We start from the raw sequence: 13,932 nt of genomic DNA, 5'->3' as shown, positions 1-13,932 counted from the left end.
TTAGCTCAGACATCGGCTCTGCTGGAAGAGTTCTCCCCAACCCGCTTTCCCAAAAGGTCAGCTACTCCCACGCTTGAGTCCTCCCTTGGTTATTCTAGGCCATCAGCGCTGGTTTACAAGTCTGTATCCCCAACCAGACTGTGAGCCCCTGGGACCATGTATTGCCCGTAATTGCATCCCCTGAGTCTAGAAGTGCTGGAAGTGGTTTGAAGAGTGAATGGAGGGACAAGTGAAAAGTCCAGGCTCAATCTCATGGATCAAACAGAGAGCAAAGGGTTTCAGGCCAGCACAGTGACCCAGCAACTGGCCAGCTCCTGAGGCCTTCCTGCCAGCACCGGGTAAGCAAGTTTCTGGTTTGGGCTGAGCTCTTGTGTCTCAGAGGCACACACTGAAACTGATCCCTGATGGGAATGCCGATATACGTCTCCCTCTGATGAGTCTCCCTCCGAGAATCCCAACCCCCTCCTGGGAGTGTTACAAACCCTCTGCTGGCCCCCACATCTCTCTTCTCTTGTGACCAGTCCCTCTTGTTGCCTTCTCCTGTATCTGCAGCAGGCTCCCATTCCCCATCTGCCAGGAGCAACATTTCCCCCTCATCCCTCATTCAAAATTTAACTACCCCTCTGAACCTGCTGATCTTGTTGTTCCCTCCTCCATCCTCTCGAAGATCTTCTCACAATCAGCTGTCAGCTTCTGGGGCCTCAGCCTGTCCCCAGGCTTCCATGTACTCCACATAGAGATGTTTCCCCCTGGATCTGAGGCAGAAACTGTGCCTAAAATCTCTCTGAGTGGGTCTTTTTTTGGGTTAATTCCTCACCCGAGTATATTTTTTTTCTTCAAAAAAATTTTTTCTCTTTATTGATTTTGAGAGAGAGAGGAAGGGAGAGAAGAGAGAGAGAAATATCGATGAGAGAGATCATCGATTGGCTGCCTCCTGCATGTCCTCCACTGGGGATTGGGCCCACAACCTGGACATGTGCCCCGACTGGGAATTGAACCAGCGACCGCTTAATGCATGGGTCGACACTCAATCACTGAGCCACACCAGCTAGGCCCGAGTATATTTTTCCATTGACTTTTTTTTTAAGATAGAGTGGAAGGGAGGGAGGGGGAGAGTGAGAAACACTGATGTTAGAGAGACACATTGGTTGCCTCCTGCACAACCCCAACCAGGGCCGGGGATCGAACCCGTGACCCTTTGGTCTGTGGGCCAATGCCCTAACCATGGAATCAAACCGGCCAAGGCTCTGGGTGGTCTTTTCTGAGGATTTGGACTCAAAGGTCCAGAGGGATTCTGCCTCTGATCAGCTATATGACCTCAAGCCAAGTCTGAGCCTCAATTTCATCATCTGATAAATGGGGCAAATACCCACCATGTCTTCCTCATGGGGTTGTTGCAAGCTCAAAAGAGAAAGTGTTTGTTCATGGTAACCAATTCCTCAGTTTACCAAAACTTTTTTTTTTTTATCCTCACCCGAGGACATTTTTCCATTTTTTGTTCAGGTAGAGTGGGGGGGAGAGAGAGGAACAGAGAGAAAGAGAGAGAAACATCGACGTGAAAGGGACACATCGAGTGGCTGCCACCCGCACAACCGACCAGGGCCGCGGACAAACTGCAACCGAGGTACGCGCCCCTAGTGGAAACCGAACCCGGGTCTCTCAGGACCGCAGGCTGACGCTCTAACCACTGAGCCAAACTGGCCAGGGCAGTTTACCAAAACTTTTTTTTTTTTTTTTTTTTAATCCTCACCCGAGGATATTTTTCCATTTTTTGTACAGATAGAGTGGGAGGGAGAGAGGGGAAGGGAGAGAGAGAGAGAAACATCGACGTGAAGGGACACATCGAGTGGCTGCCACCCGCACGACCAACCAGGGCCGGGTACAAACTGCAACCGAAGTACGTGCCCTTAGCGGGAACCGAACCCGGGTCTCTCCGGACCGCAGGCCGACGCTCTAACCGCTGAGCCAAACTGGCCAGGGCAGTTTACCAAAACTTTAAAGAAAGAAAATAACTCCAGAGGCCTAACAATTAGGACCACCACTTTGGAACGCAATTTGGCAACAACTATCTAAGCTAAAGATACACCACTCTGTAACCAAGCACTGGTGGGGAGAGCACACAAGGAGACATGTACCAGAACAGTTTCTGAAGGACTGCTCAAAGGGCAACAAAACTGCCAACCACCTAAACGCCCACTGACAGGGTACTGGGCAAATAAGCAACTGTGCAGTTACAAAAAGAAATAGTATATGGCAGTTAAAATGGGTTCACTAGAGCTCATGTTTCAAGATGGTTAAATGTCCAAAACAATAGGAAAAACCTAAACTCAGAATAGGTAAAGTATAAGTGCATATAAATCAAGTGCAAAGCCGTACAAAACAGTGCTATATGTTGCTATGGATACCTATGTAGGGAAAAATTTTAAAACAGACATGGGAATACAAACACAGAATCAAGATTGTGGTTTCCTCGGGGGAGGGAGACATGGGGCCTCTAGCTCTATCTAAAGCAAACATGGCATAATGATAAGTAAGAGCTGACCAAGCTAACTGGTAGTTACATTACTCTGTACACTTTTCTAATTGTAAAATACTTAGTGTTTTTAAATTCGTCTTTTTTTTTTTTATCCTCACTGGAGGACATTTTTTTTTTTTTAATCTTCAGATAGAGCAGGAGGGAGAGAGGGAGGAAGAGAGAGAAACATCGATATGAGAGACACACATCGATTGGTTGCCACCCACCCGACCCCCAACCGGGGCCGGGGACAAACTGCAACCCAAGTACGTGCCCTTAGTGGGAACCAAACCCAGGACTGTCTGGTCCACAGGCTGACACTCTAACCACTGAAACTGGCCAGGGCTTAAATTAGTCTTAAATAATGTTTTAAAGATACCCAGAGGGAGAACAGCTCTCTGATATTGCCTTGGGTCTTCCATGGATGGTATAGAACCCTGAATGTGTTCCTCATACTGTCTCATAATAGAAACCCTTTGTCTGTGGGACAGGAAGGAAGGTTTCCCCCTAAAGTAGGACTTTCAGAGGAGGGTGAGTGGGTGGCAGGTAGTATTAGTGGGGTGTCTGTGTGGGGTGGGGAGCAGAAACCAGCTTGCCCCTTTCACAACCACCCCCACCTCAGTAAAATGTCAGCAATCTGGGGAAGGGGGATGGAGAGACAGGCAAGCTGTTAACCCAGGAGATGCTGGGGCGTGGGCGAAGCAGGCCCAGGCTCTCAGACAGCTATTTTGGCATGTGCTGTGATTGGGCTCAGCCCTGGCAGGAGAGAGGCCTCTACGTGGGAGCTATGAATTGGCACTCTGCCAGGAACAAGGGAGAGGAGGCCACTAAAAGTGGAAGGGGAAGGTTCTGGGCCCGCACTCGCTCTCTCTCTCTCTCTCCAGACATCTCATGATGAGGTACTGGGAAGAGATGAGGCCCCGTGCACTGTGATGTCCTCCTAAGCATCTCTCTCTAGGTCACAGGCCACCCACTGATCCCAGGGTGATATCAGGGGCTCCTTGAAACATGTCCCTTGAGTCTTCCGCTCACTGTACTTTAAAAGCAAGAGAAAAAGTCACAGACTTGCCCATCTACTCCAGATCCAGTAAGGGAGCCACATGACAACCTGCTGACGAACCCAGTCTCCCTACTCAAGGGTCTCCTCCAGCTCAGCCTTGCTCTCCCTCAAATTAGGATCCTGGTGACAGTTCTCCCTCAGGGTCCAGGAGTAGATCACTTCATGAATCTTACTCCACAGCCATACGAGACAAAATTCTCTCATTCAATCTCATGGAGCCCCCAAATCCCTTTTCAGGCTCCACCAGCTTAGGGATGGGAAAATAAAAAAATGAAAGAAAAGAGTGCTAGTAAGTAAGGCAGCCTGGCATTGTGAAAAGATCCTTGGGTTTCGGCTCCAGTGAGAGCTGTGTGATTCTGGGCCACGCTCCTGACCTCTCTGAGCCTTGGTTTCTCATCTGTAAAACGACAATAAAAACTAACTATAGCCCTGGCCGGTTTGGCTCAGCGGTTGGAGCGTCGGCCTGCGGTACAGAAAAACTAACTGTAGCCCTGGCCAGTTTGGCTCAGCGGTTAGAGCATCGGCCTGCAGTCCAGAGAGACCCGGGTTTCGTTCCCGCTAAGGGCACATACCTTGGTTGCAGTTTGTCCCCGGCCCTGGTTGGGTCATGCGGGTGGCAGCCACTCGATGTGTCCCTTTCACGTCGATGTTTCTCTCTCTCTCTTCCTCTCTTTCCTTCCCACTCTATCTGAACAAAAAATGAAAACATGTCCTCGGGTGAGGATTAAAATAAAATAAAATAAAATAAATAAAAACAACTAACTACAGGTTGTTGTGAAGATTACATGAAGGTGATGGATTTATAAGCTTATGGAAACTGTTGGTTGCCAGAGAAAGATGAGCTGGCACGTCACTCAGCTGGATGCAGGGGAATGTAGGGAAAGGTGGGAGTGCCCATCTCAGCCTCCCCCCCTTTCCCTGGGCCACAGAACCCTTGGTCTCACTCAAACCTTCTCTCTATCACCTAACCTTGTCTTTGATGTTTCAGCTGAGGAAGGAAGCAAAAAAGAACGATGGTAGAGTGATAGCCCCTCCAGGGCACTTGGTCACTGCTCTGGCCTACCTTTTCCTCGCCTGAAATTGCCTTTCAAGGCTGCCACCTCTGACCGAATGCCATCCAGGCCCTCTGCTGAGAACCATGGGGGTAGGGAACAACACTGCAGGCCCTATGTAGGGCTGATACCCTAAGGATATCAGAAGCCCCACACATGAAACACAGGGGAAGCAATCCAGGGGAGCAAGAAATGCGTACTTGGTACCACCTGGAAGTGTACCACACTAATCCCACCCAGGAACAAGGGGAGATGGGGAGCTTGGATGCAGGTACAGCAGGTCCCCCTTCTTAGTCACACGGTCCCCTCCCATGCTGACCTAGAGAACTGCTCAGGTGGCGGCAGCAGCCTCCAGGAGGAGAGGCAGAGGGCAGGTTGAAAGGTGCCAGATGAGGTTTTCTCAGAAAGCAGGGAAGGCTTTGGGGTCCTGCAATGTGGTACAAATTGACATAACCCTGGAGTTAGGGGACTTGCACTGGAGTCCCAGATAACTGCTAGCTAGCTGTGAGACCTTGGCCCAGTTAAGGCCACCTCACTGGGACTGGATCTTAGGAAGGAGGGGTTGGGCCAGGTGATGTGGAAGCTCATGCTCAACCTGCCTTCTGCTACATTATGATTGGCTCCACCCTGCAGACAGAGTATTAGGTAACTCACCAGTAGGAGGTGTCTTGTGGGTCCACCCACAGCAGGTCTTTGGTGCAAGTGGACTAGCAGGAAGGGGAATCTCTCCTCCCCTACTCTCCCCACAATGGTGGCTGTCGCCCCCTTGTGTCACTCTAGGATACTGCATCAGCTTCTGGAACTTGAAACTCACTCTTGCCTTTGTAAGGGTATAGGGACCCAATATCTGCTTCTCCTAGGGTCCAGCACAGGCCAAACCTCAGGGCCAGAACGCCCACTCACCTCCTCTTCTGCTTGGGTGGTAACTGGTGAATCCTGGAGAAGGGTCCAGGAAGCCAAGGAGTGTAAGCCTGTTTGTCACTGTCTCTCCCCACCTCAGATGCCCAGGGCCTAGTTTTCTCTGACTAGAGTCCCTCATTCCTTCCTCTATCCTTGCCTGGGAAGACACCCACTCTTGTGCTCTCTTTTGCCAACTTGAGAGTTCTGGGCAGCTCTGAATCCTGAGAGTTGACCTTTCTGGAGTATGGCACAGAGAAAAAGTGACAAGAGTTGCCCATCTCCTCCTAGACCTGTAAGCTAGAGGCTCTGGTGGGTGTGTGGCAGCGGAGGGAAGACTGAGAATCCTATCGCAGTTTCTGACCTTGGCCAGCTCCACACTGGCACATGCTGTTGCATGGGGAATATGCCCAGTGAGGTGAGCTGATGCAAAGCTCAGCCACAGAGGCCCTCTTCTCTTCCTAAACTGTCTTGCACCTGCCTCCTTTGGCCACCCGGGCCACTCCCAGTATTATCCTGAGCAAGACAAACCACTCAAAGAGGCTCCTTTTGCTCCAGACATCCCAGTGCTATGGACAGATATTCTTGTCTCAGTGTGAGGCATCCCTCAACTTGTCCCTCCCAATCATTGCAAAACCAACCCAAACTGAAGCTGTTTCTGCTCAGGCTGCCTGGCAGGTACCCTCTGCCTACGTGGACTCTGGGACCATGCTCACTTGGGGCCTTGGGGCATCACCTCTAAATGGGACCTATTGTCTCAAACTTGTTCCACAGGTGCATTTCCTGCTCTCTGGGAACTAATGACTTTGAGCACTTAATGAAGGGCAAGGGTGGCAGAGCCAGACAGCAGGTTCCCAGGGACTCTGCAGGCTGAGGCACCTTATGTCTACTTGTGAAAAGTGCCAGGGAATTTCTGACACCCCTGGGGTAAACCAGCTAATCCACTAACTGTGTGACCTGCCCAGGGTCAGGCTGCCAGGCCCAGGCCAGGAATAAGTGAGTCTTCCCTCTAGGTGGGTGCTGGAGGATAGGGAGGAGTCAGAGTCAATATCCCTCCACTTCTGATTGACCACCCATTAGGCCAATACAACCTGAATGGTAAAGAGAGAGGAAAAGCCAGATGCTCTGAAATTAAGGTAGGGCCTATATATCTCCTTTTCTGGGAGGGTGCTGATGATTCCCAGCAAGGACAGGTAAGGTGGAATGGAGCGGAGGAGAATCATGACTTAGCTTTGTATCTTACTGGACTAAAAACGATGTGGCTCAGTGGCTGAGTGTCGAACCCATGAACGAAGAAGTCGCCAGTTCAATTCCCGGTCGGAGCACATGCCCAGGTTGTGGGCCCAATCCCCAGTGGGAGGCATGCAGAAGGCGGCCAATCAATGTTCTCTCTCATCGATGTTTCTATCTTTCTCTCCCTCTCCCTTCCTCTCTCTCTAAAATCAATAAAGAAAAATAAAATAAAATAGGGAGGGGGGTCAAACTGCTCCCTGGATTTCAGGAGGGTAAAGCCAGTTGTGAGGGGCTGAGGTGGGCTTTAAGGAAAAGTCTCTTAAACAAGATGACAAAGAGGCTGCTGATCAGAGACTTTTCTACCTGACTAAACTAGGGAAGCAAACATGCTACCCAGGCACCATCACTAGTTACCCCTACCAGCCCACAGCAGGGAGTACTAATTAATTACAGAACTTTACCACTGAGCCAGGAGCCGAATGCAGACTTCTCAATATGGCTTCAGCAGCCACCGCCAATCTATGTTATCCTGGACACTTCCTTCTAGCCACTATCTACTCACTTATCACACCCAAGGTTTGAGGTATGTGTGAGAGGGTAGGAGAGAAGGATGGGGAAATGCAGAAGGTGGACACCCAACAAGAAGCAAGAGCCAGGTTAAGAATGACCACAGAGCCCTGGCCGGTTTGGCTCAGCAGTTAGAGTATCAGCCTGCAGTCCAGAGAGATTCGGGTTCGGTTCCCGCTAAGGGCACGTACCTCGGTTGCAGTTTGTCCCCCGCCCTGGTTGGGTCGTGCAGGTGGCAACCACTTGATGTGTCCCTTTCACATCGATGTTTCTTTCTCTCTCTTCCTCCCGCTCTATCTGAAGTTAAATGCAAAAATGTCCTCGGGTGAGGATAAAAAAAAAAAGAATGAGCACGGAGCCCTGGCTGGGTGGCTCAGTTGCTTGGAGCATATCCGTACACCAAAGTGTTGCAGGTTCAATTCCTGGTAAGGGCACATACCAAGTTGCAGGTTCAGTCCCCAATCAGGGCACGTACGGGAGGCAAATGATTGATGTTTCCCTCTCACATTGATGTTTTTCTCTCTCTCACTAAAAATTCAATAAAAACATATCTTCGAGTGAGGATTAAAAAAATTTTTTTTTTTTTTTTAAAAGAATGAGCACAGAGCCTGAGGAAAAGATGGAGGGTTGGTTTCAGCTGGGGCAAAAGGAATACCTGAGACTGGCAACTAGTAAAGGTGGCAGGACCAAATAAACAGCATTAAAGGGGTAGGGCCCAGGGGAGGTGTACTGTTCCAAATGTTTGTCCTCACTCCCCCCTAATCAAAGTGAGGGGAGGGAGGTCAGTCCCAGTGGGCATCTGATTCTCTGAGCTTCCATGCCTGTCAGGGAAAAATCTTTTCTTCCATTGCCCTCCCCCTAACTCTACTGGGTTTTCCAAATGTATTCATTTATGAATGCCCCACTTCCCCAGGACAGGGCTACTACACAGGAGATACTCTTTACATATTTCCAGAGATGTTTTTTATTTTCTTCTCATTAAGCATCCTATGAATCACTTAGCATCCCCAGAGTGATGTGATATTGTGGTTCGCAAATTTGGTAGCACATCAGAAACACTTGGGAAGCTGTAAAGAAATGTTCAGGCCCCACCTGCAGTCTCACATGCCAAGGGTAAGATCTAGGAATCTGTGTTTCCTAAAGCTCCCTAGGTCACTGTGACATCCTGTTTGGGAACCTGGTATAGAGAAAGGGATGTGGGTCTTGGAATCAGACTAGAGTCCAAACTCTGTCTCTGCCTCTTACTTGCTATGCGACCCTGGGAAAAGTTATACTTTTGAGTGTATTTTTTTCTCATCTATAAAAATGGAGAACTAACACCTATCCTGCTTATTTTAGAAAAGTATATAAAGGTACTTAATTGGTTTTCTTGCTTCTTGTTCTTCCTCCTGAATGTGCCTGAGGATCATCCCTACATCCACAAACCTGTGCCCTTCAGAAGGGTCACAGCCACAGGTCAGAACAACTCAACACTTGGTACCCTGTGGGCAAGGACAGGAAGCCTCTGGTGGAGCCCCTCCCTCCCCCTCTGAAGCCTGTGAACACTGGAGGCTACATCCTGCAGAGCTGGGTGTAAACTGCTCCATCTTGCAGGGCTGTGGGTGACAAAACAGAGGTACTGGAAGCTGTGCTCCCTTCCCGTTTTATATGACACTGAAGCCCACATAGCTTCACAAGAGCTCACAGAGCTCCATCTGCCAGTGTGAGGCTCCAGATCTGTGGGTGTGCTTGGCAACACAGTGCAGGTGCAAAGAGCAGGGTCCTGGCTAGAGTAAAGCAGGCAGAGGGCATAGGTCAGCACTACAGGGATGCCAACCAGCACAACAGGAGAAAACTGCCCATGTTATTGGTGGTAAAGTCTACCCTGGGAAGGGACAGAGTAAAGCTCAGGGGGACCAAAAGCCATGAAGCCTGGACAACTGAAGAAAAGTGAGAGAGAGGCCTTGGGCAGACTCCAAGTGGTCAGAGTCCAGTATGAGTTGGCCCTGGGGTCCTTAGCTGATTGGCTGCAAGCTCCTCAGCCACTGGAGGGCAAGGGGGCAGTCAGGAGAAAGTCCAGGGGGCCAGGTGGGGTACTCGTGGGCTCCACCTTCCCTCACCTTACACCAGGGCTGCACTGGCAGGAAGTAGCTCCCAGCCATATTCAGCACACCTGCCATGAGCTGCCTGCTCGCAAGTTTTCCACACCCTCCCCATCCAGTTCCTCACTAGGGTCTTGGTCAAAACCCTGTAAGAGGCATGAGGTGTGCTGGGGTGGGGGGAAGTGGGGCTTGACCAGTGAGCACAGATTCCACTCTGCAACCCACCCCATTCCTTTCCCAGCAAGGGAAGGACTGAAAGGTAGGGGGAGAGGCACCTAGCAGAAATAGAGGTCGGGGTCTCCGCGCTAACTAAGAGCACGGCAGAACAGGTAGTCAGGCACCCCAACCCCAAGGAGAGGCTTAGAACGTCGAGCGAGGAGATCCGTGACAGTGCCCTGGGACAGGCATGTGTCCTGACAGTATCAGCCAGGCTATGTTCTGCAGATGTCATGAGCTGGTGGTAGGCTGCCGGGCCCACCAAGGTCCAGGGGGGCGACCCGACCCTCCACTTCGTCGGGGCCAAGAAAGGGTGAGTGACCAGTCCGGGGGCCCTACCTGCTGGTGCCAGGGTTGAGGTGACTCGGTCTCCCTGCTGGAGAGTTGGAAGCGACCCCGCCTTGGTACCACGGAAGAGGCGCGCTAAGTTGCCGGTCCCGGGGAATGACCCCCACTCGGTGCCGGTGCCGGACGCTGGGGGACATCCCCCACGCGGAGCCACCGCCAAGACAGCACGTACCGCCGGAGCCCGGGGGAACCTGCACTCGGTCAGTACTGAGGTGGCCGAGGAGTGCCTCCCGGTGTCAGGCGCGGTATCGCCCGGTGCCGCGGCGCCCGCCCCGCCGCCGCCCAGCTCACCTGTGGCCGAAGAACCGTAGCCCTGGGAAGCGCCGCTTGCTGAGGCGCCGCGCTGTCTTGTCCGGCTCTGGACCGGCGTCGCGCTCGGAGCCGCTGGACGAGGCGGAGGCCGACTCGGAGTCGCTGCTCCGGGCCTCGGGGCTGCCGTCCCGCGGCTCCATCCGGCCCTAGCCCCGGCCGGCTGCGGGCCCGCGGGAGACGTCCATGCCGGGCCGGCGGCCGGGGCTCAACACGCCGGCTTGGCGCCGCCCGCCGGGGCCGTGGCGCGCGCTCGTTCTGCCCGCCCCACGCCGCGCGCCCCCGCGCCCCACGCCCAAGTGCCCGGGAAGCGGCTGCTGCCGCTCCAGGAAGTGCCGCCAGCCGCGGCCGCAGGACCCCGCATAGCTGGCTGGGCTGCTGCCTGCCCGCCGCCAAACACGCCCCCTCGGTGGCGCGGCGGCACCCGCCCGCGGCGCCCTCTGCTGGCCGCCGACCGCTCAGCAACCCTCTCGGCCTCCCTGAGGGGGCGGGGCCGAGGGGCGGGGCAATCGAGCCCCCTCCCCGAAACCCTGGGCCGGTCAGCCTGGATCCCACAGAATCCCCTGCCTGACACAGCCGCACTGCGCCCACCCAGACACACACAACCTTCTCCTCCTCTTAACCCTGCCCCCAAACAACCCACCTGATCACTGGTGAACACCCGAGGGCGGCTGTCACCATCTCCCCTCCCACCGCCACAAGAATAGACCGCACAACCAGTGCCCGCTCACAGCCATTCAATCTCCACCCTTACCTCCTTGGCTCTCCCAAATCACGCTCACGGGAACAAAATGTCACTCAGTGCTCTCCATACACACAGAACACGTCTCTCACACAATTACGTTCACTCATTACTCAAACTAACACTTCCTACCCCAGCCTCTTACACTCAGAAATGTATACTCAAAGTGACCCTCACATACACTAACAAAGAATGTACACATTTCTCATACAAATCCATCTTTCCACAGCTATTCACAGTTGCTTCCAACCCTTTTGCATACTCCTAAGAAATATCATTTCCCCAATACAATATCCAACAAAACCTGTAGCTCTCCCACACTATAGGAATCACCTGCACACCTCTTACACTCTCACAAATACATACACATAAGGACCACACTCATTCACCAACATACACACCCACATAGAACATGCACACCTTTCTCCTTTGTACAAACACCCCCAGGACAATGGTTACACGTTGCCACATCCCTCTCACACACATATCACCCACCAGAAATAGACCTCTCAGACACTCACAAAGACACCCCAAGGGCAGTTGAGGTTGTCCCTTCTAAAGACGAGGAAAGCAATCAGAACCAGAGCCATTGCCTGTGGTGGCACAGCCAGCACACATACTTGGGAGCCAGCAGATCGGGCAGCTCTGATAGCCTCTGCGAGGCTGACAAAGGGAGGCCAGGAAGCTGGGGATTATGGTCTTCTTCCTCCCAAATCCTGCCACCCTGATGCCCACATCATCTGCCCGCTGTTTCTGTTTGTGCTCCTCTCTGCAAAGCCCCATCCTGTGCCACCTTTACTTTCACGCTCGCCTCTGGGGTTCTGGCAGCCCATTTTCCAGACTTAGGCAGCCACATAAAGCCCATGCTGGGGGCTGTGACCTGTGGGAAATCCTATGGTTTTGAGAAAGAGCAAGCACCCAGAAGCTCAGAACCTTCTTCCAGCTTCCTTAAAGTTTTCTGTGGGCCTAGAGATCTAACCAGGGAGATGAGGCACCAACCCTTTAAGCCAGTAGCAGGTGCCAGGATGGCCAGAAGGGCAGTGAAATCACAGGCTGTCCTCCTGGGGTGCATGGGCCCCTTTGGAAGCTTTCCCAATGGTTCTGACACCTAGTACTGAGGGGGGAGACCAGAGACAGCTGAAGACCTCAGTGAGTTTGCACAAGGTCTGACAGCATCCAATGCCCCATTCCTGTGGAGGCTCCTCTTCCCAGATCCCCAGTGCCGTCAACTCTTAGCCTCCTGTGAACTTACCCCTCCACCACACTGCCCCCCAGCAATTCAAACATCAGAGTTTCCCTCACCCTGCCAAGAACCCCTTTGTTTTTTTCTGAGCCTCTGCAGAGCTGCTGGACAGTGGTTGGGTAACCCCACTTCTGCTACAACCCCCCATCCCAGAAAGAAGATTCAGAGAGGGCTGGAGGCCACCTTGAGTACCTACTGTGTCTGGGGGGCCTCAGCTGGGATCTGTGGCACGTCCCAGGAGCGGTAGCGCCACATCTGCCTCAGTGCCCCCAGGCGCTCCCCTTCTTCCTTTCCCAGCGCCTCCGCCTCCGCTGGGCCCAGAGCTGTGGCCTCATTGCAGACTCCCTGGGTACTGTGGCCAGCCCCCAGTACGCTCATCCTGCCGGCGACTCTCTTCCTCTTTTGGTACTTCCTGACTGGGGGCCCTGCGAGAGACCAGCTGACTGCCCCAGCAGAGGACCAGAGTCCTTTTAGGCGCCTTCCGCTGGCTGGGGCAGGAGGCTGGCTGGGAAGAGGAGCTGAACAGGACAGCAAGAGGCAGGTGAGGACAAGCCCAGCCCAGTAGCCAGGAGACAGCCCCAAGAGTCAGAGGCTGCTAGGCAGCCACCAGGCCTGCCCAGGCTGGAATCTGAACCTCAGCCTCAGCCTGGCCTTCCTATCCACTTAACCCTCTGATCTTCACCTCTTCGTCCTGCTGAGGCCTCCCACTTTATCACAACAACTGGGTTTGTTGGAGGGCAGTACTCAGCCCACACACAGCTCTCTCCTTAACACCTCTGTGAGCATCACACCTTCTAACAAGGGTCAGGCATATGGGACAGTGGCAGGGTGAAGAGAAACTAGAATGGAGCTAGAAGATGTGGGTTCATGTCCTGTTTCTATCACCAGCTGTGTGACCTGGATCAGGTCAGAGAGGTTTACCTTTCTGAGCCACCTTAAACCTTTCAGGAATAAGGAAGAAAGTAAACTAATAATATGTGTCAGGGAGCTTTTCTGAGCCTCAGTTTTCACATCTGTAAAATGGAAGGTGGGCAATAGTAATAATTGAACTCATTGCATTTTATAAGAATTAAATAAGAAGTGAAAGGGTTTATCAATTAATTCATTCAATAAATATTTATTGAATGCCTTCTCAGGCACTGTATCAGAACTACATAACAGTGAGCAAATAAGCAGGGCTTTAACTCATAGAGCTTAGATTCTGGTGGGGAAGATATCTAGGAAACAAAGAATAAATATATAAAATAACATCAGGTGCCCTGGCCAGTTTGGCTCAGCAGTTAGAGTGTCGGCCTGTGGACCAATGAGTCTTGGGTTTGATTCTGGTTAAGGGCATGTACCTTGGTTGTGGTTCGTCCCCGGACCTGGTCAGGGTCATGCAGGAGGCAACCACTCGATGTGTCCCTCTCGCATCGATGTTTCTCTCTCTCTCCTTTTGTCCCACTCTATCTGAAGAGAAATAGAAAAATATCTTCGGGTGAGGATTAAAAAATAATAATAACAAAATAACGTCAGGTAATGGGATGTGCTCAGAGAAAAACGAAGTCAAAACAAAGGGGCAAGAGAATGATGATGGGGTGGTGGGGTGGGTTGTCACGTAGGTAGGGGCATTGAGAAGGCCTCTCTGAGGAGGTGAATTTTGAGGACAGACCCGAATGAATAAGAACAA

The 13,932-nt window shown here is 52.2% G+C and overlaps 1 protein-coding gene across 6 annotated transcripts in view; it reads right to left on the bottom strand.

The window, feature by feature from the left end:
* DGKZ (diacylglycerol kinase zeta) overlaps positions 1 to 12,702 on the bottom strand; it is a 35,360-nt gene extending 22,658 nt beyond the window's left edge. For 2 of the 6 annotated variants that reach the window (XM_036257626.1, XM_036257627.1), the window contains exon 1: positions 10,261 to 10,615. In XM_036257626.1, coding sequence (XP_036113519.1) covers positions 10,261 to 10,421 — 161 coding nt within the window. In that variant the 5' untranslated portion in view covers positions 10,422 to 10,615. Of the gene's footprint in view, positions 1 to 10,260; positions 10,616 to 12,455 lie in introns of those variants that run through there. The other 4 variants (XM_036257624.1, XM_036257630.1, XM_036257628.1 and 1 more) reach the window with 4 other exon arrangements.
* Between the last annotated feature and the right edge of the window lie 1,230 nt (positions 12,703 to 13,932).

The sequence above is a fragment of the Molossus molossus genome, unplaced genomic scaffold (assembly GCF_014108415.1).
Source record: "Molossus molossus isolate mMolMol1 unplaced genomic scaffold, mMolMol1.p scaffold_m16_p_13, whole genome shotgun sequence".
In the NCBI taxonomy this organism is placed as follows: Eukaryota; Metazoa; Chordata; class Mammalia; order Chiroptera; family Molossidae; genus Molossus; species Molossus molossus.
This window is presented reverse-complemented; position numbering and strand designations above follow the sequence as displayed.